Raw genomic sequence first — 23,615 nt, 5'->3', positions numbered from 1 at the left:
ATGAAAATAAATATATATATATACAATATATATATATATATATATATATATATATATATATATATATATATATATATATATATATATGTATACAAAGGTTAAAGACGATAACAACATTCGATAAAATTAATTATTTATTCCAAAACTTCATCCCCCTCAACAATTTCTTTTAAATTAAGTAATTCCAATAATCCAGAACCTTTAGTTTCGGATGTTACTAATTCATTTATCTCTCTATAATGTCCAGGATCGATTAAACAAATCAAATTTAACGTTCCGTTATCCCATTCTTCTGTCTCTAATTTTGTTATTGACTTTACTATTTTATCTCTTATCTTTTTAGCCTCCTTACCTGAGGCTAAAACTCTGAGTCTCATTTGAGCTCGTTCTAATGGCATTATAGTCTGTAATTGAGGAATTACATCCAAAGCTTGCTGTTTTGCATTTCGGTTTGGCTTTACTGAAAAATGTATATCCTTCATGGCTTTTTCTATCATAGTTACTGTATATGGGCGTTTAGTTTCTGGATTTATACATTTGTTAGCAACAGTTGTAGCAATATCTTTAAACATAGAATCTAAAGCCAAATGCCGTTCTTTGTCAGAAACCTGAAGTTCTCCTTTTGTGAGAATCTCTTTACAAATTTCTGTCTGATCATCTGTACCAAAAGCTTTTACAAGATCTTCCTTCTTTGCTACTTGACCTTTTGAAACGTTTATAAATACTGTATGTGTTTGTAAAACTTCATCGATGTCTTTTTCTCTGAAATGTAATTCTGTTATTACGATTAATAGAAAATTTAATATGTATTGTGTACATAAAAAGAGAGAGTAAGATATGTTATAAGGGCAAAATACGTATAGGTTAGATGACAAGAACGTACAATACGAATAATGTAACGTACGTTTTAGATTTGATCGTCTGATAAAGACTTACAGTTTATTTCTCCATGAGATAACCTTGTTCCTATAACAAGCAATTTCAAATCGCTTTCCTGCTTTTTTCATACGAACCACGGCAACGTTGGTTAATCTTATTTGATTTGTTGGTGTAAAAATTTTCGACATTTTTGAACAAATATAAATATAATACTGTCTTTTGGTTTAACAAATATAAGATACGCAATTTTTATTTTACGTGTAATGCGATCTTTATGTATTATTGTATATATATCGTACAAACGTTTGCAACGCGGTTTCGATCTCTCGATTTATAATCGATTCACTGACATATCCAATATTCAACTTCCTCTTCTAATATCGATAAACTTTTGAAACATCTTAAACGCATGAATTTACGCTACACATACGCAAATCAGTTCATAATTAATGTTATCAAAATAACAGAACACGCGAGCGCGACGGTAACAATTTTTTGTAACATTTTATACGAAATCTTCGATATCTTACAAAAATATGTCGATTATATATTATATATATATATTATATGTATAGAAATATCTTTTCGCAAATATAATTATAGCCATAAATAAATGTAAACGTAATAAATATAAATTTGTCGGTAGTTACAAGAAATGTTATAGAAAGTATGGAAAATAAAGAATTGTATAAATATATTTTGTTTTATAACCTTTAAGAGAATAATATTCAAATGAAGTATAAATTAATTCAGAATTATATGATTACAAGAAAGATTTGAAAAGACAATCATTCGATGTTTTGTAATTTTTACATGCTTGTACTGTATATGTTAAAAATAAGTAACATCATTCGATGCAATCAGATTCTTACGAAGGTACGGATTTAGGTTTATTTATAATTTTAATTTTATAATTTCGAGGTAAGTTTATTATACTTTATACTTAAAGAAATGAAAATGTGTAGTCCATGACTATGACGTCATTGTATGATAAGGAAAATCGCGGGTGTGCGCACGCCGTGGCTAGACGCATGCGTAGACTGGCCGCTACGTTAGACCGTATCGAATATGGCTGCCGCGAGCGTGATGCCGTTAGAAGTGCGTGAAAAATGATCGTTTTTCCGTGGTTCAAACGATCCGACCGTTTTTACGTGTGTGCATAGTGACAGTGAGTGTTGTCTCCAACATCTCAACAACGTGGCAGGTCCTTATCATGGCGTTGGTCACCGTGCAACGGTCTCCAAGTATATCCAATTCCCCGCAGAGTTCGGTAAGTTTTCTTGCTTCTGTGCGTCTTTGTCGATAGCTGCTGTCAATTTTTACTGGGAATGCATTGTTTTGAAATTTACCATTATCGCTGTTCGAAATACCGTGTCGCAAATACATTAGAGATCGTTCGGGTCTGTTCGAACAGCCTTTCCTTATTTGGCGTATTGATAGCCAATTGAAAAAGGGAATTGTGAAAATTCCATGTTCTCTGCTCGATATACGTAGTGACGGTAAGCGAGGGAAGCTTGTGGCCATAGATAAACTATGTCTGCGGTAAACAAAGAGTTGTTTTGACGTTTCCCTCCCGCGACCAAAGACTACAACGCAACACCGCACGAGTACGTGGTTAATCGTCACTTATCTAATTCGCTAGAGTCACACATGTTTGTATCATAGACTATGGTTCCTGGAAATCTATATCAATTAATTGTACAAAATGACTCGTTTCATGCGTGACTTATTATCGTACCTGGTATCTTTGTATCTTTTTCAATTGTGTGCGATTACATGATTTTTTAGACGCGCTTGCAAATCTAGTTGCATCAAGATCTTTGCGTTTCGTTTCATGAGAAAAGATAGATAGATTTTTAATAAAAATAAGAATGGAAATATAGCTAACGAATTTGTATAACACAGGCTATACAAACCGTATAATACGAACCACATGGATTATACCAATTCAGATACGAGGGATAAACTTTTACATCTTTTACAACTACTAATCTTTCCATGTATATATAAACCAAACATAAACGTCGCATTAAGAAAAAAAAAGTTTTTTTTATAGGTTAGCTATTTTTACATATCTTGGGAAGTCTAAACTTTTACTTTCGATCGACCGCATATTATTAGATGAAAAGCAGAAAAGTTATTGCTTGTGGGAGTTACGAATAACATTGCGGTGGTATCGAAGGACGATAATGTTAAAATAAAATTTTCCTCTTGTGAATGAAATTTCAGTTATGATAGTCTTTAAGCGTTAATAATCGAAATTTCAAAATATCCTTTCCATGAACAAAAAGAGCTTTTTAGTTTCGCTTTTCGAGGAATGTACCCCCGCATCGTCAGGGTTTGTCGCGTCGCGTCGCAATGCCACCGATTGTTTGTGACTTGTGACTTGTGACTTGTGACTTGTGACTTGTGACTGCGACACTCGTGTGCACCGGAGTCTGCAGTGGTAGCGTCGCGATGATGGTGACTGTCTTTGTCGAGTTAGAACTCGCTACGACACCGGTGCGACGAAAGAAAGTTGAAAAAGAGAGCGAAAGGAACACGTGGTTCCAGCGTATACGTATCTCCTATTCGAAAACGAGTGCCGTGACGAGTGCGTTTCCTTCCACCGGTAGAATGATTTTGCTGAAACGAGTAGAGTCTGCATTTCGCAAAATCTGCGTTTTGTCAGCTTCAACGATGACCAATCACGAGCCTGCCGTTGGTTTGTTGTTCGCCCATCCTGATTTGGTTTGGAAACGGGGCGGCCCTTTCGACGATTAGTTTTTTCCACGATGCAATCGGAAGACAAAGCGAGCTTTTCTGCGACGTTGAACAGCTGTTTGACGAAAGAAAACGAAACGAAATTTAATTAATATGCTATACTTTCTTTAAAAATCTTTTACGTTCTTGCGAAAAATAACGGAGAAGTATTTCGGATTCTATTCTATTTAATCGTTATGCAACTGGTATATCGCGTTCGATATTAAGTAATTAAGTAATTGCAACGTAATTAAACAACGAACGAGATAAATTTTCCTACGAGGCACTTTATGATTATTGCAAACAGACTGTTATAGGATTTTCTAGTAATTCGAGTGAAAATCTGCATGTGTCATCTATGTCAACAATAACATGTTGTGAAATATCAAAAATAACATGTTTCGCCAATGTCTTGTTGCTACGATCGAACGTTCTTTCCACATTTCGCGTTTGCTTCGATTCATAATGGTTGGCTTCCTGCGAAGTGAATTTGGAGTTGATTGGGTTCCTACTAATTCCGAGAAATTTGCGATTTCAATTTTTCTTTGTGGTAGTACTTTTACCACTACATTCAACATGACATTACATTCTTTTCCACTAAAACTATTTACATCGTTTACCATGTAAACCCCTGAATTAGTGTGTATCTCTGTTTTTCACAAGGAAATATTTGTACTTCTATAGATAATTTGGATCAAAATTTCACGTGTAATGCATTATTGATTATCGCACATTGCGAAGAAAGTAAACACGAATGTAGAAAATGCCTGGGAGTATGTCTTTCGAAGTGGACCTATTGTTCAGTGTTTCTGAGATGGCCGTCTCAAGAGCTAATGTCTGGACACTGTCTTTAGCCTCTTGTCTTATATCATCTTGCCTGCTGTTTCATTTTAAAGATTTAATTATATTTTTTGTTATATCGTAAGTTTAATTCAAAAAATTCCAAGCCAGATAATAAATAGTTTCGGAAGGAATCATTTCTCTCAAAAGCATCCTTTTCAAGTGTAGCTCATTTTTCTATAATTATCTTGATAAACTTCCGTTTATTACAAATATATAGATGTATCTCGATCATTTTTTACTACTAACATCGAATGTATTTCGAAACGCGTGCTAAAGATATTACAGGACATTACGGGACTAAGCTTATTTAAATTCCAGCAGCACGTGATAAACGTTCAAATCTGCCCTGTGGTACTTTATTTCTCTGATAAAGAGATGGCAAGTGGCGTTTCTTGTCCACCAAAGCCAGTTTACTTATCCAGATATGGAGAGTTCTATGGTCCGGTATTCTCGACGTGAATACACGAAGGAGCAACGTGCTGAGCCTTCTTTGCTTATAAACTTGATCAACTGAAACGAGCTGTAACTATGGAAATTATCGGTTTTTCTTCCGCTCTTATGGGCTCTTGCTTGGTGCGGAGAGATCTCGAGGATCGATACGATTCAAGGATGGGCGGGAAAGATAAAAGCTGCGTTAAGCTGTGCGAAGATGCCGTACTTGCGATTCTTTCCTTCCAACTTTGCACCATTTGCTATTTCGTTAGGAAATAAACTCGAACTTGATACGGAGAAAAGCTGCGCGAGATGATAATGGCAATGTGAAACGAAAGTTACGATAAATGGAGCGGAAAATAGCGCCAGTTGTTTCTGCCAGTTGTAAAGTACAGTACTCAAAGTTTTTACCAGTTCGAAAGTACTCAGAATTTCTGCGAATTTCAAACCGACAAAAGTTTCTATGAGCGTAAAGAAGCGGTTAATCCCAGAGATTCGTAAAGTAAACAGGACAGAACGAAATAGACGATCGCCGCAAGTATATGAAAACTTTGGTCGACTCAATGTATCACGGTAGTATGTAGTACATGATAATAATTCATCGTAAATATACTTTGCCAAAGTATAGAAAATGGTGTTAAATTAACTCGTTGAAAGCCATCGTTACGTGAATGTAGTATTTCATTTTCTAGCCGGTTTACGTTGTTGAATTCTATCTCTTAAAATTGTGATTACGAAGGGAAATTTCAAAGATATTTTTATTATTTTTGTAGTGAATTTTCAAAAAACTGCGTCGCTCGTACTATATTTCCTCTGATCTTTTTTCTCTCCGATCTGGTCATGTTTCGAAAGTCGGGTGTACGTGCATATATCTTTGTAAATATTATCGCATTCGTATCAGCGTGCAATTCGGTTTGAAAATTACGATTAGAAGACTGTGGCGTAATTTTCCTTTTAGCGGACAGAAGATTCTATTCTAAGGGCGAACGTGGTGCCGGGGATGGAAAATTGCGCTGCGGTGCTAATAGCAACCGTTGCTTTATGACCACGCAGGATGAATTCCCTCGAGAAATTCGAAGATAGATATAAACATAAACGCAGATGTTTATTTTCATTTTCGTGAACGCGAATTCTGATCGCTGATCGTTGCTTCGCCGGTTCCTTCTACTATAATATTTCTTTTTGTTTTGTTTTTATTGCAAATTATTTTGGTAGACAGAACGACAGAATTTTATTACAACATATTTTTCTAACGTGTTATCGTCATCAAATCGTTGTAACGTGATGTCGTGTTATTAGCTGTAAAAATAGTTGTTGATAAAGGCGGATAACTCAATAACACGCGGTGTATTTAGAGTTTTAGGTGTGTAGCTTTAACGATTTGGTATTTGCGTAAAGTAGTACAAGATCGCTGTTGTACGCAAAGGGTTGCGAGCGTCTGCCTTATGTGATTTTAGTTATCGCTTTTGCACTATTTGCAATTCATCGATGCGAAGGGCTTCCCTTTCCAGCCTAGTCCCCTTTCAAACACTCTGATCGAATCTCGTTTTACGATTGTTCTCGAACGAACGTGTATTGCATTATTGATTGTATATCTTTATTTTTGCGCTGTTATCTACTTATCTACTATTACTAATTTTTCTTCTTTTTATAAAGTTTACATTACTTCTATTTTATCTATCATAAACAGTTTTACCCGTTATTTTGAGGAAAACTAAAGTCTCGCACATCGCACGGCGAAAACCGTAATTACAAATTGCTATTGTTATAGTTGGCTTCAAGCAATTATATCTAATTTTTGGAATCTTTCAAATTCGAGGAATAAACAGAGAATGGGGGATAGTGGAATTTGATGTTAATACAGATAATACATCCGATTGCGACGTTTATCTTAAAACGAATAACTTGGATTTGGTACGCGTCGAACCTTGGAATCTCGTGGGCGACGTTATGCGATACCGAAGAAAATGTTCCGCGATGCAATGAGAGATTCAGGGGGGTGACTAACTCGCAGGGTCCTCGGAGCAAGGGAGCCGAAAGAGGGTTCGCGTTTCCCATCATGCACTTTGCATGCGCTGAATGCTTCGCGGCCTACGAAGTGCACTCACCGTCCGAAAGGGTAGTTGCATTTTTCTAACGTGTCCAGAGGGGGTGGATTCGACAGGGGACACAGGCCTATTGATTTTAAAGGCTCGTTTTCTGCGTGGTATGCTCGACAGCGACAGTATCCTGGTACCCCTGTAATATTTTATTAACACGTTTGATACCTTATATCTAATCAACCCATAAGTATTAAGTCTTAGATTAAGACTTAATACTTTGTTTCATATTTCTTAGATCTCACGAGGCAAGAAAATTGGAAAATTAATGGAATTAAACGACTCGGGGTAAAAGATTTGAAACGATTTCGCTTGATGTGACTTTCGAACCTTTCTTTGAAATCCTATACGGAATCTCCAGCGAGCGGTGGCTGCTTTTAGCCGAAAATAATTTGCTCTCTGCTCGTTTTACGTAAACTTTGTTCGAATAAATTTTGCTCGATGTCTTTGGTATCAGCGACGGTAGCCTTTGTAGCGGGTGCGCGAATTATCGCATAACGAGCCGCGGAAGGCAAGTGGTTGGCACTTTGAGGCACAACGCGTAAAATCGTTTAACAAAGGCAGCCTTAACAGGTGCTTAGCTGGTGGCGTGGCGTTCTGCCTTTTTTTTTTTTTTTCACCACGCACACTCGAGTGTGCATCGGACACGTGTAAGTGCACGTGTAGTTTCATTCACCGACGTCGAGATTTACCTTTGTTGATAAAATAATCAACGCGTATTTCTGTAATTAACATACGCGACAGTTATGAATTTTTATTGCCATTCAAACAGCTATAACGCGGACACATATATACGTTTGAAATAGACGTACATACCTACTTGGATTTTTTCATGACGCGAGATTGCTGATTAAAGCGCTGAATATGTAAATCAGGAGGTTTTCCAATTCATTGGCTCGTGATATTTACGTTAGCAACAATTACGTTAGCTTAATTCTATTAGGTCGCTGCATAATAAATGTCGCTCTCGGATTAATGGTATCCACAAATATAATTTCTTTCAAAATAGACAAATTTTAATTCGGTGAAAACTATGTACGCGCATATATGAATCTATATATAGGAAGAATTTGTCCTATTTTAACAGGTGGATATACATCCTGAACGAAATTGCCTTTAGCTCGAAAGCTACGTTCTTCGGGCTTTCGTTTCGCTCGCGTTTCAATTATCTTTGCCAGGGATCCAAGAAGCGTATATTCTCTTTATTCGGGAAGTGCTGTATTCCATTATGTACACGGATCAAATTAAAGACTCTAGATTCTAGAAGCAGCGATTACTAAAGTTGCTTTGCCAGATGAACAATTTTCAAATTATTAGACTGGCGGCACTTTGTTACTAATCAGGTTTGATTTTTCGTTTCTTTTTTCAGGATTCTGGTGCTGGTGCGCCAGCAGATGACGACGAAGCGGCGAGGAGTTGTAAAAGGTGAGTTTTAGACGTAAATTAGTATGTCTAGAATTATTATGTTGTCAGACAAATATATTTTCAATTAGAGAACGGTAATCTGGATATGCTTTGGACCTTTTGTGTCATTTCTCTCAAAGTAAGGATATTATATTTCTATATGATAATGTTCCCTTTTAATCCTTATTGTTTCTTTCTCGTTGTTACGTCCGGTGACTATTTACATTCGAGGCGGTCATCAGCACATAGAATTAAGCGAGCCGCAATAATCCTAAGGAACTGTCATAAAACTAAGCATTTGTATTTTACCGTTAGGGCCCTTAAGGATATTATATTTCTATATGATAATGTTCCCTTTTAATCCTTATTGTTTCTTTCTCGTTGTTACGTCCGGTGACTATTTACATTCGAGGCGGTCATCAGCACATAGAATTAAGCGAGCCGCAATAATCCTAAGGAACTGTCATAAAACTAAGCATTTGTATTTTGCCGTTAGGGCCCTTAATTGTTATAAAATACATTCAAGTCGAGACGTTCCTTATGGTTATTGTTCAGTCAGGTAAAAATTGGGGAAACCTGGGCTTATTACACCGAGTAAGAGTTTTCCTTTGCAACAGCATCGTCATACCGGACTTCACTGGTTCATCATCTTTAGAACATTCACCTAATAAACTTATACATTACGCACCAGCGTAACTATCATTTCTACAAAGTTGTTCGAGATATATAATATCTTTGAACTGTTAATCAAGTGTTATACTAATTAAATCACGTCTATTATCCTAACCGAAATAGGGGATCGATCAGTTCGTGGCGTCGATTGTCAAATCGTAACGGGAATTTACGAATCCCGTTGACGCGCTTCCTCGCGATCTCGTCTCTCCGCGACTGGTCGGAAAAACACTCGTATTAAAAATCCTTTGATACAACCGTGACCAGAATCTCAGCACCTTATCTCCACGTATTTCTGTCAATTCGCTTGCTCCGACACCAGAAACGTGTTAATTTCACTTCTGATTGATCGTGTGATCGCGCTATATCGCAAGGCAAATTATAACGGCAAAGAATAAGACCTTGGTCGGTCTGCTCGAGATTCTATTTGATGGTGGAAATGTACAGCGATTTAAACCTGTTTCTAGTTGATACGAAACGTCATTGGCTACCGGCACCGTGGTTACATGTTAGTATCGAAACGCGTTTGTCAATCGGTCAGTCCCTCGAAGGGGTCCAGTTTCCAAAGGTCCAGAAGCTTCCATCTTAAATGTATTATAAGATATATACGAACGCGATCGTCTGTGTGTGCGTGTAAATACGCGTTTACGTACTCTGGCCTACAACTCCGATAAGATCGAATCGCGTGGTTCGTGCCATTAAGGCTGGTACAGCTACGGGTACACTAAAGTTGTCAACCGTCTTCCCTGGTATTCTTCCTCTTGTACCTCGTACATGCCAAAAAAACTTTGGATATCGAGAAATTCTTGTATCGGTACCCCTTCTTTTTCGGTTTTCAAAACATCGAGCCTCAGATGAATCCTCCGTTGCATCCAAAGCGGTTTTTGTCCTTCGAATAAGTAAACGGATATACTACGTTTATTACGGCAACCTGTCGATTTTTATCGCACGATGCAGCAAACGATTCGATCTTTCATTCGATCAACTAATTAATTCGAAAAGGGTTAGCTTGGCGGAGTGTTTGTAATTTAGCTCGTACTGTCCATCGCTGAAATTCACGCAGAGTGGCTGCACCGAGAGGCTAGTCGTTCGCCAACATTTTTTTCTTATTAAAACCTGTCTTCGGGGCTTGTGGTCGCACGTTTCGTTGCCAAGTATAAGCCATCTAAACCATCTTTTGACTATCGAGAAGCGAATGTTGTCGTGCAAACGGGATAATCTTTTCGATGGATATTTATATTCAGTCGTGCTTTTTCTTTTTTCCTCTTTTACTTCTGGCGGAGCTGCTTGGTTGAAATTTGGCGTAAGTATTCCACAGTGGCGAACAAAAGAAAGTATAATTAACAACGACCATGACCAACGACCACTCTCATAGACTATGTGAATCAGAATATATGACCCTTAGGTACGTGATGAGAAATGTTCTATTCAAATTTTACTGTAATATTCCGTAGTATACGTAGACCATTCGTATGCCAATTTTAAGCTTCCCTTAGTTCGTCATTTCATATCCAGTTATCTAGTCCTTGTCATAAATCTTTTATGACTCGTTTTAATCTTTCTAATACATGGAAATCTTCTGACCTTCGCAGAAAAATTCCCTATTGTAAATGTAAATATACATTTAATTTCCCTATTTGCATTCTATGAAACTATCCATTTGCATGAACATCCGGAGTCTAACGATAAGCGTACTTAGGTTAAGTAAGCACAGTTCGATTTCCTCGGTGCGACGCGCCGGATCAAATTAATCGAAAGCAAGCGTTCGCGAACTCGGTTCTCAGGAAATAATTTCAGGACAAGGAACTGTTACTTAATCAGGCAGACGAGTTCCTTTCTTGGGAAAAAGACTTCTCGTCCCCGCGGCTTCCTTCTTCTGGCAATAATTCAATTAAGCCAGCTCCACGGCCTAAGGAAAGTCTCGTGCGAACTTCCTTGAGTCTTTGCGATGTAAACATTCGTTAATTTGCAGGAAGTCGAAGCGAGCTCGTCTCTTTTCTTGCCTTAATCGTTCGACTTTCTACGCTGCGGGTTGCGTAATCCGTGTAAGTCGCGACCGTGTAATATCATCACCTTCTCTGAGAGTCAGGAAAGGTGCCGGAAATGAAGGTTCCTCGTTTCGTGAACGGCGACGCACTTTCACAGTTTGGGAGATCAGGCCAATTGTCCCAGACAACGTTTTTCACATCTTCCGCGACGAGGAGCAAAACGTTTTTAGAATTTGAGATAGCACAGGGATGGGATGATGCTTCGCAGTCTAAAAACTCGCACGATACGATTTGACCAGTAAGTCTAACATCAGCGGTGTCTATCTTTCCAGCAGAAGAAGATTGTAAATGTTTGTACAATAGATCTTTTTGCTGCGATACCTTTCTTTCCTTTCTTTCCAAAAATAATTTTTAAATCACGTAAATTACATTTGAAAAACGCGTATCGATGATAGTTTCTAGCAGCTTCGATGCTTTGCATACTATTTTTGGCCAAGCCATTTAGAAAACCGTTTTATAAACAGATACGTGACCTTTAGCCTAGCCGAGGTTAAAGGTCACGACGCGAAATAGTCCGACCCAGCCAAAGGAATGGTTTCCTCTTCATGGTGGAAAGAGAATCGTCGCTGATATTGGGTGCTTTCGCGAGCTTATTCTCTTCGAAATAGACTCGTGCAATGCGAGTCAGACGAAAAAACTTTGTACGACATGAGAATTACGATTGTCGTAGAGCGATGTAATTCATGCCAGCCGATTCATACAGCGGTGAACACCTCTCTGCAAACGTACATATACAGGGTGTCCTATTTTCAATAGTTAGCAACTGATAAATAACAACTGATTGAGAAACGATTGATTACTTTTTTGAACATAAGCATTTAATCGAAATCTACCGATCATTTGGATACTAAAAAGTTACTTATTAGGTCTTTCACGAGTTGGAACATTCAATTCGTTCTTGGAAGGATCGAGAAATCCATGTTTCGCCAATTTTATTTTTCGAATACTGAAAATTTCACTTTTTGCCTACGATAGTCTTTGGTTTTCTTCCTTTCCAAAGGTAGAAAAGAGTCGGATTTTTCGATTGATCTAATAGACTGAAAACGTACACCCCGTAAACGGTTCGACAAAGGTGACCGATGTGTGTAGATCGTCGTAGATTGTAGATGAAAGGAGAAGCTCTATATAAGAGAGTGTTCTCGCATACAAACGAGGCAGATTTATGGACGCGCGGAAACGAATGATCGTCCCGCCGGCAGTATTTTACGTATAATTGAACTTGTCTTTAGAGCAATTCGATTTGGCTTGGGCGCGAATGTACAAAACGCTGATTATTCGTGCGCTGTTTATTATCGTGAAATCTGCTCCTCCTGCTTACGGCGTCTGACCACAGTTCTTTTGGAATAGTTAGAATGTAGGCCTGCGATAAAATTCGGTGAAATTGGGAAAAATTAGAAAGTTTCTAGGAATCGTCGAAGAAAGATGGTCGGGACAACTACTCTTCGTGTATAGATCAAGCAAACTTGCATCTTTGTGATTAAGCTTCAAGTTCGATATCAACCGAACAATAAAATATATGTTGTTCGCCTCTAAATACAGAAACTCTTTGATACATTGAAGAAAGCATAATTATCGAGCAATAAAATCTATGCCGTGCGATTTTGCAAATATTGAATCCTGCGTCAAGTTCCATCGTCCGGAAGAAACGTCGCCAACAATGGAAGGAAGTTTTCCTTTTGAAGACGGCAAACCTCCGCACGAAGCTCCGTTCGGTTCATAGGAACGGGTTCCCGTGGCAGACGCTAATAAGTTTGCGGTCGGGTATTGAATTGACGGTAGGTCATACGGAACGTGAAAGTGCACCACAATCCCTGTTGTCGGAGCATCGCTGAGCATCGTACTCGATTCTGGTGAAATTGTATTTCTTTCCGTGAAACATGTTACATTTTCTTAGCTTTCCTATATAATTTCTTGATTAATGATCTTTATTAGGTGAAACCTGTACAAATTTTCGAAGGATCGGAAAATTCGAGCGATCGAGCGATCGAGTAATCAGGCATGTGCGTTCGTATTTGAGGAACAATCGTGCTGAAATATCGAGTTTTCACTTGTAACGTCCATTGTGCCGCTCGCATCAGGTAAAAAGGAGAAACACAGGTTGCGAATAATTCTGACGACCCGTTTGGATATCGAAGCCGACCAAGGTAGTCTACCTTGAACGGAATTCTCGGTCGTTCGTAAATTTCACTAACAAAGACCCGCCAGTCTCGTTGAGAATAATGGCCGGACGTTGCATATCTTTTCCTTCGTTAACGATGCCCGCTTGGACAATACCGATGGCACTTTGCACGAGTAAACAGCATAGATTCAAAATATGTACGTACTACGCGGTATCTCCGCTCTTTGATGCTCTCCATGGGGGAAAAACATATTAAATTTAGAATCGCTGTTGCGTGTCGGAATGAGTTTGTTTCGTGATACAGTGGCAGTCGAGTGACTGGAAACCATGGTATCAGCGAATGAAACGCTTCTATTTTTAAAAAATGGATAAGTAAGTTGAAGATGCCGTGCAGCTATTAATTGTACGTGGGAAAACGTGTATAATGTAAATTACGTTTGAAAATTGTCGATGATTTCTAAAGATATACATATACATACATGTGTCACGTTATGGTGTAATAGAATAAAATATTTATAAGATAAAAAAAAATGTAGATTATTAAGCCCTACGCGATTATTAAGCCCAATTGTTAGTATATATATCAAACTGACGAAAGTCTCGTCAATTACAAGATTTTTATGCGAGATGTTATCAAGGTTTACACTTCGGGTACCGTTGAGTAAACGCCTCAGCCTATATCTACACACCGATAATTAATACGTAGAATAATCCTGCAGACTGCATTGAATATTGCATTAGCTGCACGGAAGAAACAAAAAAGCACGGTATGCTGTTATTAATCATGGCACGTAGAAGCTGTTGTTAGACTAGCATATCATTCTAATCCAATCAGTCATCTGAACAATGATGAAAATTGACGTTCTCCATTCAAATAACGGACTAAATTCTTAAACAAATACAAACAATGGATTCTCTTTTTTTTTTTTTTTTGTAAAATTAAGTTGTGAATTTCATTCGACTAATTAGCTTATCGGACACTATACGAATTGACGATTCTTTTCGAATTACAAATTCAAAAAGTCACTTGAAAACCGGCAACATTTCAAAATACGGTTTCTCTTTAAGTTTGACTTTCTTTTTCTAAGCCGCGGTTACCAATGAATTTTGCGTGTTTGATATCCCTCATTCACAAGACGAAGAAGAAGAAGAAGACGAAGGAGAAGAAGAAGAGAAAGAAAGAGGAAAAGAAGAAGAAGAAGAAGAAGAAGAAGGAGGAGAAGAAGAAAAAGGAGAAGGAGAAGAAGAAGAAGAAGAAAGGAACAGGAGAAGAAAGGAAAGAAGCGACTCCGGTCGGGACGATTTCTCGGCATTAATTGCCCCCTGGTCGTAAATGGCATCGTTGCCAGGAACGAGGTAATGGTTTGTGCGTGCAGAAAACGCGTCGGGCATCGCAACGATCGCTGAAAGCGGATTCGTGCGAACTTGCGTGAAACAGACTAAACACAACCGTGTCCGAGAGAGAATAACACCTTGCGTATCTTATTGTGCCCGAGTATTTACGTAATGCATGGCACTTTCTGCATTTCTTCCCTGGTTTTTGCTCGATGCTGAACGCACAGAAGATGCGCACGGTAAAATGCGGAGCGTGTCTACACGGCCGTTACGCCATTTAGATACACTTACCGAGGAAAGCGACAGCCGTACAGGGTGTTTCATTTCAATCGAATTTCGCAAATATTTGTGAAACCGTTAACAAAATGTGACATCTTATTTGAAAATCCAATAAACGGTTGTATTCGATGCACGTGACAATTCGATTAAATTTCTTTCAACGTTATCGAAATAGTTTCTGCGATATCTACGATACGAACGAAGCAGAAAATTGTATTTAAATTGTAAGCTAGGTGGAAATTTATTCGAACGCCGTTCGAATCGTAAAAGTTAAAGCATAGAATTCTTCCAATGTATCTATCGTTTTTGATTTTTGCTACGACTGTCGATAAGTACATCCGTGGCTGGATATACATTGATTTTTTTAGTTTGTAGTTCTCTTTAGAGGTCATTCACCTTCGACTCGTGCAGCCGCAGCTGCTGTTAGATTCTTCACTGTACTCTCTGTTTATCGCCCACTTGTCAATGGGCTTGGTAATGAGACGCACAAAACACTCGCTATTTATGTTTCTATCGCAGACGCGAATTTTTCTCGTTGACTGGTTCGAAAGGTCGCGCGTATTTCCTGTCGACGATGTTCCAGAGGCGGTATCGATATTCAACAATTGTGATGCTTGCTTAGTTTAAAGTTGAAACGTTGAATTATAGCTTTACCACTAGATATTTTTGTTCAATAAATATTTAGTAGATTTTAAATATTTTGTGCTTTAATACAACAATTTGTACTGATTTCCTCGTGGATTTTGTAAATCAAGTACTCTCGTCAGAGTTATGCAAATACGAGCGTCACGTCGTATCGCGTTTCAGAAGGAAAAATTCAATAGACGTGATATATTCTTTGTTGACACAATCGGAGTAGGCATCGCTAGATTTCTGGACAATTGATATCAGTTTCCAAGGATTTCAGTATCCATTGCGCGACAATCTGTATAATCCATCTATAGTCTATACGATCGTAAGGAACACCACACTGGAAGGTTGTGGTCTCTTCGTTTCAAACAATGATTCACCAATTCATTGCGAGTAAGATTTTCAAGTTTTGATAACATAAAATAATCCCGCATTGTTTTCTTCTTAATATTTTGTATACAGCAACGAGCTTCTTCGTTAAAAAAAACGGTTTAATGATAATAAATAAATCAAAAGCAACGTGTTAATAACTGTCATTCGATATCAAAGCGATCGATAATTACACGCTTTGTTTCTATTCGTTTCTATTCGTTTCTATTCGTTTCTATTCGTTTTTCTATTGGCGTCGGCTCGCTACTCTTTCAAGGCGATTAAAGTCCATGATCAACCACCAAACTGTGTAAAAATAAGCAGTCATCGATTAGATCGCTTTGTGCGTGGAAAGAGCAAAGGGTTGCGCAAGGGGAGAGAAAAGAGGGAAACGCAGCAGACGACGTCGTGCGGGTGAGTGGATTAGCGATCGAGTTAACGATCAGACGAGTTCTCCTTTGTCTACGTTCATCGGATGGTAAAAATTTTTGGCGGCTCACCGTCTGGCGATGAGGTTTAAAACGAGAGAAAAGAAAAATATAGCTGATGGTTTACGCCTTCGTAGATACGAGCTTTTGTGATTGTGAATGGATATGCACACGTACAAGCAGAGAGAAAAAAAGGACTATGGTTGCGTATATCTGAAATCTCGGTGTTCCGTCGAGGGTGAAACGCATGACAGAAAATTCTCAAGGTCTTCCTTTGTATCTACCCAAGATGAAAATACTGTGGATTCGTGATATACATTTTGCTGTCTATTACGTATTGTGTAATATTTCATTGAACGTGAAATTGTTATACCGTCGTATAACATAAAAATAACAACACATAAAAATAATAAAGGACACATAGTAATTAATTTTCATGGTCGAAAGTATATTTTTATTGAAACTGTAATTTATAATTTGTAACGATACTTGGAAAATTGTTCTTCGTTTTGTCAGCTTTTTACAGATCGATACGTCTTTGAGATTGGAACATATTTCGTATTAGATTCTCCCTAATTTTCACTGTATCTGCCGTTCTTTGACATCCCGACGAGAACGAGGCGGGTCCTGAAGTAGGGGAATAAATATATGTATTTTTATATTCTGTAACAGATCGACGCTGTAATTGCTGTTTGCCTTCGAGTGTCATTTCCCTTTATCTACATTTTGCAAGCGTATCCCCTATTTTCCAAGCTACATCACCATTCGTTCTAAATTACGATAAGAGACGAACGGATAAGGGACAAAGGTAGAAGCGGAACGCATGCGCAAAGAAATTGTATATAGATACACAGAGAATCGTAAACAGAGGGCGGAAATGTGTTATGGTGCCATGGAACACGTCCTTCCCTCCGTTTTCCATGCTTCCACACTTCCACGCTTTCCTCGATCGACCGACTCGCATTTCGGTCCGATAGGTTAGGTTAGGGTCGGTTGCGGTGCGAATAGCGGTGAGATGGAGGGGCGAGGGGACGAGAGGTATAACCGGACTCCCACTGTTCCACGATTCGCTCCGCACTTCAGTTGCCTCGCGTACGTTGAATCGTGAACGTCTATTCCGTTTTGTTCCTTCTCAGTTGCTTGAACACGTTGTTGTATCTCATTTTATCGCGTGCCCTTATCGGATTCTGACTAACGCGTAGTTCGCGCCACCGAATTTCCAAGTGTCTCCGTTCGAGTCCCTTCTTTACCGACCGATGGACTCGGAACGAAAGATTTTTGGTGATCAGTTTTCTCGCACGCGATGGTCGAGATTTTCCATAATAGTGTAAGATGCTTCCCCTCGAAGCATCGTTTGTGAACGGATCCGTGAGCCATGAAGTGAATCGGTGTGCAGTGTCTAGATTCGTCGAATGATCGAATCTCGTGACTCGTGGAAAGAAGTTTATGATCGCTGGCTCGTGGCATGTGTTGACTCGATGGTCTTCGAGAGCGTCGAGATGCGGAACCCGGGGTTCCTCCTCGAAGACGCCAGACATGGATATATCCAGTATATCAGGTACAGTTGTTGCGATGCTTTTCTATTTTTGTTTCTTTATCCCGTCTTCCTTCGTCCACTGGGAATCATGGGAAAGGAAAAGTGGTTTCTTTGTAAACGCGTGCATTCTCACAATGCGTTATGCGTCCTGCAGCGATGTGAATAGAATAATGTGTCCATAAACCAGACATTGACTGTGTATTGTTCGTGGTAGAGATGACTGTTCGAGGAAAGATCGATATTTCAGCGAGTATCGATCACGTCTGAGCCAGTTTCGCCGTTTTCGAACGCCGCGTTCTTCTATTTAGTTATCGGTTTATCGAAACTCACACTAACCCCCGAATGTTTTCGGATTATTTATTTGACAAGAAAAATTCGCTTGGATTTTTTGATTGAAAAAAATACGAAATAGGCGTTTGAAATTATCCTAAAAGGGTTATAATAGCAATTATTATTAATTCGTATTTACCTGTTTAAAGTATTTCGGTCTTATCCTCTCGTTTGACCTTGATACTAATGCTTAATTATAGAAAACGAAAATATGGAGATAATGTATCCGAGCTTTCAGGTATACAGAGTAGATCTCACAATCAGCTCACTTACAATCCACGATAAAAGAAATGTACGCTTTACTAGGAAGTAAATGTTGATCAGTAGCTTTTGAATAAACATTTTCTTCCATGTATAATCGATTCACGGCACTTGTGCGTTTCAGTCTTTCCTTATAAATGCATGTTTATAGTGAATTTTTACCGTGAATGAACTTTGTGTTAGGATAGTCGACGTGAACGGTGAGATAACTGAAATCCAATAAATTTCGTTTTGTTTGTTTCTCAAATCAAAATATTGCCTAGGACTTTGTACGTGTAATGTACCTACGTACAGACTCGACTCTTCCTTTCTCTGTCTGTCTGTCTCTCTCTCTCTCTCTCTTTTAATAGAATTCGTTATAAATTCAGTAAATTCTATCTGTCTTACGTTCTGTGGATTTCTGTGAATTTCTGTGGAAAGGATCGCTAATATTTGAAATTGCGCAAAGACCTTGCGGATATTACGTAAAGTTAGTTTTCGAAGCTAGGAACGATCGAAACGATTTAACGCTGGAATCCCAAAAATTTCACTCTACTAGTGTATTTACCGTTTAGTCATTTCGCGCATATATGTGTACACGTTTATTACGTGTAATCTAATTCATGTAAAAAGATGCCTATATGTTCTTACTTTCAAGTTTTATTTTCACTTATTATGCGTTACTGTTTCGTCGAATCGTATTTAATCATCTTTCTATTCTATTTGCTAAATATAAAGATTAATCAATAATTCTATACATAATTGTCGAAGATTGTAAAATTAACATATTTTCTTTAAAATCCAACATATAGCGAACTGATATTAAGCTACAAAAACCTAGTAGTTTTAAATGGTTAGAAATAGTGTTTATCAAAATGAAAACGAGCGCATCCGGGATTCTAGCGTTAGCAGAAATGATCGTACTGTGTTCGTAAAGGCGAAGTGCTCAGGGGTCGAAATCCACATGTCGTTCATTTTCCTCTTATTGGACATCTTATTTTCGGAAATAGCATGCAAATCGGAGAGGCTGGCTCGAGTAATTCTGTGAGTCTCATTCTGCCACGATTCTCAATTTGACTCACGTGCGCATAAAATCTATTTTTGAGCTGTGTTCCGGTGAAATATGTTAGTAATATACGCCGCGTATATAGTAATTTTATTTCCCAAAATCACCTTAATACAGAATTAGCATTTAGTCGATTTTAGAGCAAAAGGTAATTCTTTGTTCGAATATTACTCTTCAGTGCTTTTACATATCTTCCGTTGCAGATTTTCTTAATTTAAATAAGTTTAGTATTTATATATTATGAGTATTTGTATCTTATAGAATGTATATAATCTGCATGAATGTATATACGATAATAATCTCTCTCTCTCTTTCTCTCTCCCTCTCCCTCTATCTGTCTGTTTGTCAATTTTCCGTAACTAATTTTCTTATATCATGTGAAGGTAAATGTAAAAATTACTTAATGCGTAGATGGTATTTGATAGTACCAATATCCCTGTTTACCAGTAAGGTGGTTACATTTCGTGTCAGCTGACTGGAAGCAACAGCTGCACGCTTTGTACCATCGCGGATGAAAGGGGACCCTCGAAAGCAATTATTTTTCAGAGGAGAGTTGTCGAGAAGCTGCCTAGCTTTTGTACAACTTTTGAACTTCTCACGGTAGTTGGTTTAAATCTTCGATCGATTCGTCGCCGACGCGTTTTGCTTTCAAGGCCATATAATTGATCTTTTGGCAATAATAATTTGTTGAAATTTCACATCGTGTATAGATAGGTTTGTATATTTATAAATATTAAAATACGCAAGTTATTCGTCTATAATAAATGTTAATGGAATGAGATTAAATTTCAATTATCAAAGTTGACAAGTTAAAAAAACTACAAACACGCCCATGTCGTATCGAGCTTGGAATTGTAGATATATAAATTGGATCTTGAAAATGAAAATGCTATCGATCGTAAAAATTGCGCGAGCAATTTTGCGGCAGTTATGTATTTGAAATTCGCGAATGAGAGCGGAGAGTTGGTTCATCGGTCGAAATACGATACTTGCGCAATAATGTTGTCATACTTACTGGTGTTTATTTGTTGCGTTCGAAAGTTAATCCTAGGTGTATTCGTTTGTAAGTTTCACTAATTTCGACATCGTCTCGACGCGCAGTCGATCATCGTTTCTGGCGAATCGTACAGCAATGCGGTGTTGCTTAGAGACGGGGAACACAACACGAAGCTTCGCAGTCGATGTGATAATAATCGTTATTCAAATTTCGATAACCATTTTCTTAGTTGGCCGGCACAGGGTATATATTATGACAGACAGACAGTATAACGTTTATAAATGGGGGGTAATTAAGGAAAGAAAGTGGATAATATCATGTAAGACGTGTTGTAACATCGATGGCATTGCTTCCTGGTTTCGCGTTAGACAAGCTGGCGCCAGACTGGGTCGATATGTCACCGGACTGGAACTTATTTTGAATGCCATTAATATACCTCTCTTTGTGAAACGGTTTGAATATGCAAACAAACCCGCGTTACGTATGATAATCGAGAAAAAATATTTTCATTAACATTTACCGCGTCTATCGATATTAGTTGTGTCACATTCGTCGATATTGCAAGTCGAGATTATTAATCGCAAATATATTTCATAATTATCCGTTTGGAAACATAATTTGTTTCGAAGGATGCAAATAAGCTATATTAACACAATTATCGTTTTCTATAAGGAAAGAATAATAGCGCAGTTCGTTATTTGCTCATTTCCTAACTTCTCTACACATTATTATCCATTATTATATCCATTACGTGCACTAATGATACATGCAATAACAAACACGAATAATCTAGTAACAATTTTCCAAGGTTTCCAAATGAAAGCTTAGTCAACGCCACTTTAGCCTTTTGCTCAGGTCCTGCCGACTCGGCTCTTTTACCTTTTCCAAAGTCCTCTCCTTTCGGTTCGCGATTTAAACTTGGGATCATCGGAACAGGTAGAGAGATGCCGAGGCATCTGTCTGTCGTGCTGTTTCTGATTGTTGCCCGAAGAGAAGAAACGTATAGGCGTATATAGTCGATGAAACAGACATATTAGCGAGATCGTATAGTAACGAATATAGTAAACGTTAATTTAATATGATTTAATCTCAATCACACTGACGAATGTAACCGTGTTTAGATTGTTATTTTTTATTATTTAATAATTATGTCAGATTTCTTTATGACATCTGTGCATTACGTAAACGACAGCAAATTGCGCGTCTCTAGAGTGTTGTATAATATACGTATTTTCTGAAAATATTCCACGAAGAAAGAAACAATCGTGAATTGTTACCGCGCAGTCCTCAACGAGATCTGAATTCTTTTTCAATTACTCGTACGTATGTCAAATTATTTGTTTCGATTCTCGGAACTTATGAATTTCAGTTCATCGATGATGATCGATTTTTGACAATTCCGCTGTATCTCTCGCAGCAACTATACGATTGAAAGAAGGAATCGGTTCGTTGTTCAGCTGTTTCGCGCGAGATTAAAGTTGAATCGAACGAGAGGAACACGTGTTCTCAGGAAGAAACTGGGGCCCAGGATCGCCAGCCAGGCCAATGTTTGTATTATCCCTTATTATCTGGCGCATCGTCCCCTCTCAATCCCCCTTCCTCCCGGTAGCTGCGCTCTTTTCTCCATTTCGATGCGGAGAATCGAAAGGCTTTGAAAGGTTGCCGCGATCGTCCGTTCGCCGGTGGTCGTCGTGTTCATCGTTTCCGCTCTAGTTGGCCGAGTTCCAGTGGTTCGTTGGACGTATTCTTTCTTCTCGACGCGGGACGCAATTTTCTCCATGTTAAACGTCGCTTTTTCCGTTCATCGCGTCGAGTTGCGTCACCGGGGATCACGGCCGCGGTGAAAGCGATCGTTCGATCGACTCTTGATGCGCGTGGAAGTGCACCGATGTTCGCGCGGACCGATTCGAACTTGCAGCAGAGATCGTTGTTCGATCCCGACCAGAGTTCATAATTTTAAACCGTGAGTCTCTCTGAAGACAAATCGATCGACTTTGCTTTTTGTTAAAATTTGTTTCTTAATTTCGGCATATAAGTATCTATAAATAAGTGACTCGGCTTGCCTTCACTCGGAGAAATACAATGATCGCAACAGTATATTTAATAGGAAATTCTTCCGAGCCGCGTAAGGAAGAAGGAATTTTCTTTATTTAATAAGGAATCGTGGAAGACAGGGATAGATAACTAATTTTCGTCGGAACTATCGAGGCAACTTTCCATATTCTGTAATCTGTGCTAGCATACATGGTGTTTCCGCGGCAATTTTTCTAATCTCTACCGGGCAGCAAGTCGCGTGAACGCAATTGCATCTGCATGCGTATCGAGTCACTGGAACTGATTAACTTCAATGGCCGGAAAGTATGGTCAGGTTCATCGGGAAACTGCGTGCAATCCAACGGAATTACGTTGCCGATTTGTATCTTTCTCGTTATAATTGCGTCGTTGAATGCAGCGAATCCAAGGTGCTCGAACCATTGAACTTTGTTGCAAGACCGGTTTTGAAAAGATTTCTTTAGTCTCTTTTGATGTTCAAAGTGGACTAAGTAAAAGGAGAGGAAGAAATAAGCGATTTAACCAGTTAATCGGGACGAACGAGTCTTGGTTCAGATCTCCTATTTCCTATTTCTTGGATGGTGCAATTTTCTTTATTTGTGGATCTGGCATTTTGTAACGCGGTTTCTTCTCATTTTTTGTATCGTGGAAGAAAAATCGGACTCCGGCCGCCGGGATTCAAACCCGGGTTCCGAACACGTTCGCAACCTAAGGCGTTAACCACTGCGCTGCCGTCGTCCGACACTGGTTAGTGTCGAGTGGTGGTATTTGCTATCGAGTGCCACCACAGGCCTTTCTTCCACGATGCTACATCTGTGTACGTATTTCTGTCAGAAATAGATTCTACTTGGGTATACCCGTCGAGCTGTATAAATTTTACATTAAGATATTTCATCCTGGAAATTCTATTCTTTGTTAGCAAGTGTTTTAAAAACGTGTGACGAACGTCATTAATGACCTTGTTCTAATAGCGACGCGACGGTGCGGCCTATCGTTTCCGATCTGCACGTTAACCGATTTACCGGAAGTTCGCGTCGATTACACACACGTCACGGTGGATGTGGCCCGTTAAAAGCCGTGTATATTGATAAGAAAACAGAACTGTTTCCGTGGT

At 38.6% G+C, this 23,615-nt stretch overlaps 2 protein-coding genes across 4 annotated transcripts in view; one reads left to right on the top strand and one right to left on the bottom strand.

The window, feature by feature from the left end:
• Positions 1 to 116: 116 nt before the first annotated feature.
• On the bottom strand, positions 117 to 1,321 carry LOC117207911 (ribosome maturation protein SBDS-like). Its single transcript, XM_033448626.1, has 2 exons — positions 937 to 1,321; positions 117 to 762 (listed from the first exon to the last, which is right to left on the bottom strand). The coding sequence occupies exons 1-2, from the start codon at positions 1,065 to 1,067 to the stop codon at positions 135 to 137; spliced, it is 759 nt and encodes a 252-aa protein (XP_033304517.1). The 5' UTR covers positions 1,068 to 1,321; the 3' UTR covers positions 117 to 134.
• A 620-nt stretch (positions 1,322 to 1,941) lies between these two features.
• Positions 1,942 to 23,615, top strand: part of LOC117207869 (protein phosphatase Slingshot) — a 72,162-nt gene continuing 50,488 nt past the window's right edge. Inside the window, exons 1-2 of one of the 3 annotated variants that reach the window (XM_033448528.1) lie at positions 1,942 to 2,149; positions 8,365 to 8,420. In XM_033448528.1, coding sequence (XP_033304419.1) covers positions 2,093 to 2,149; positions 8,365 to 8,420 — 113 coding nt within the window. In that variant the 5' untranslated portion in view covers positions 1,942 to 2,092. Of the gene's footprint in view, positions 2,150 to 8,364; positions 8,421 to 14,556; positions 14,595 to 17,357; positions 17,838 to 23,615 lie in introns of those variants that run through there. The other 2 variants (XM_033448529.1, XM_033448527.1) reach the window with 2 other exon arrangements.

The sequence above is a fragment of the Bombus bifarius genome, unplaced genomic scaffold (genome assembly GCF_011952205.1).
Source record: "Bombus bifarius isolate JDL3187 unplaced genomic scaffold, Bbif_JDL3187 scf7180000008047, whole genome shotgun sequence".
In the NCBI taxonomy this organism is placed as follows: Eukaryota; Metazoa; Arthropoda; class Insecta; order Hymenoptera; family Apidae; genus Bombus; species Bombus bifarius.
Note: the sequence above shows the minus strand (reverse complement) of the source record. Positions and strands in the feature narration are given on the sequence as shown.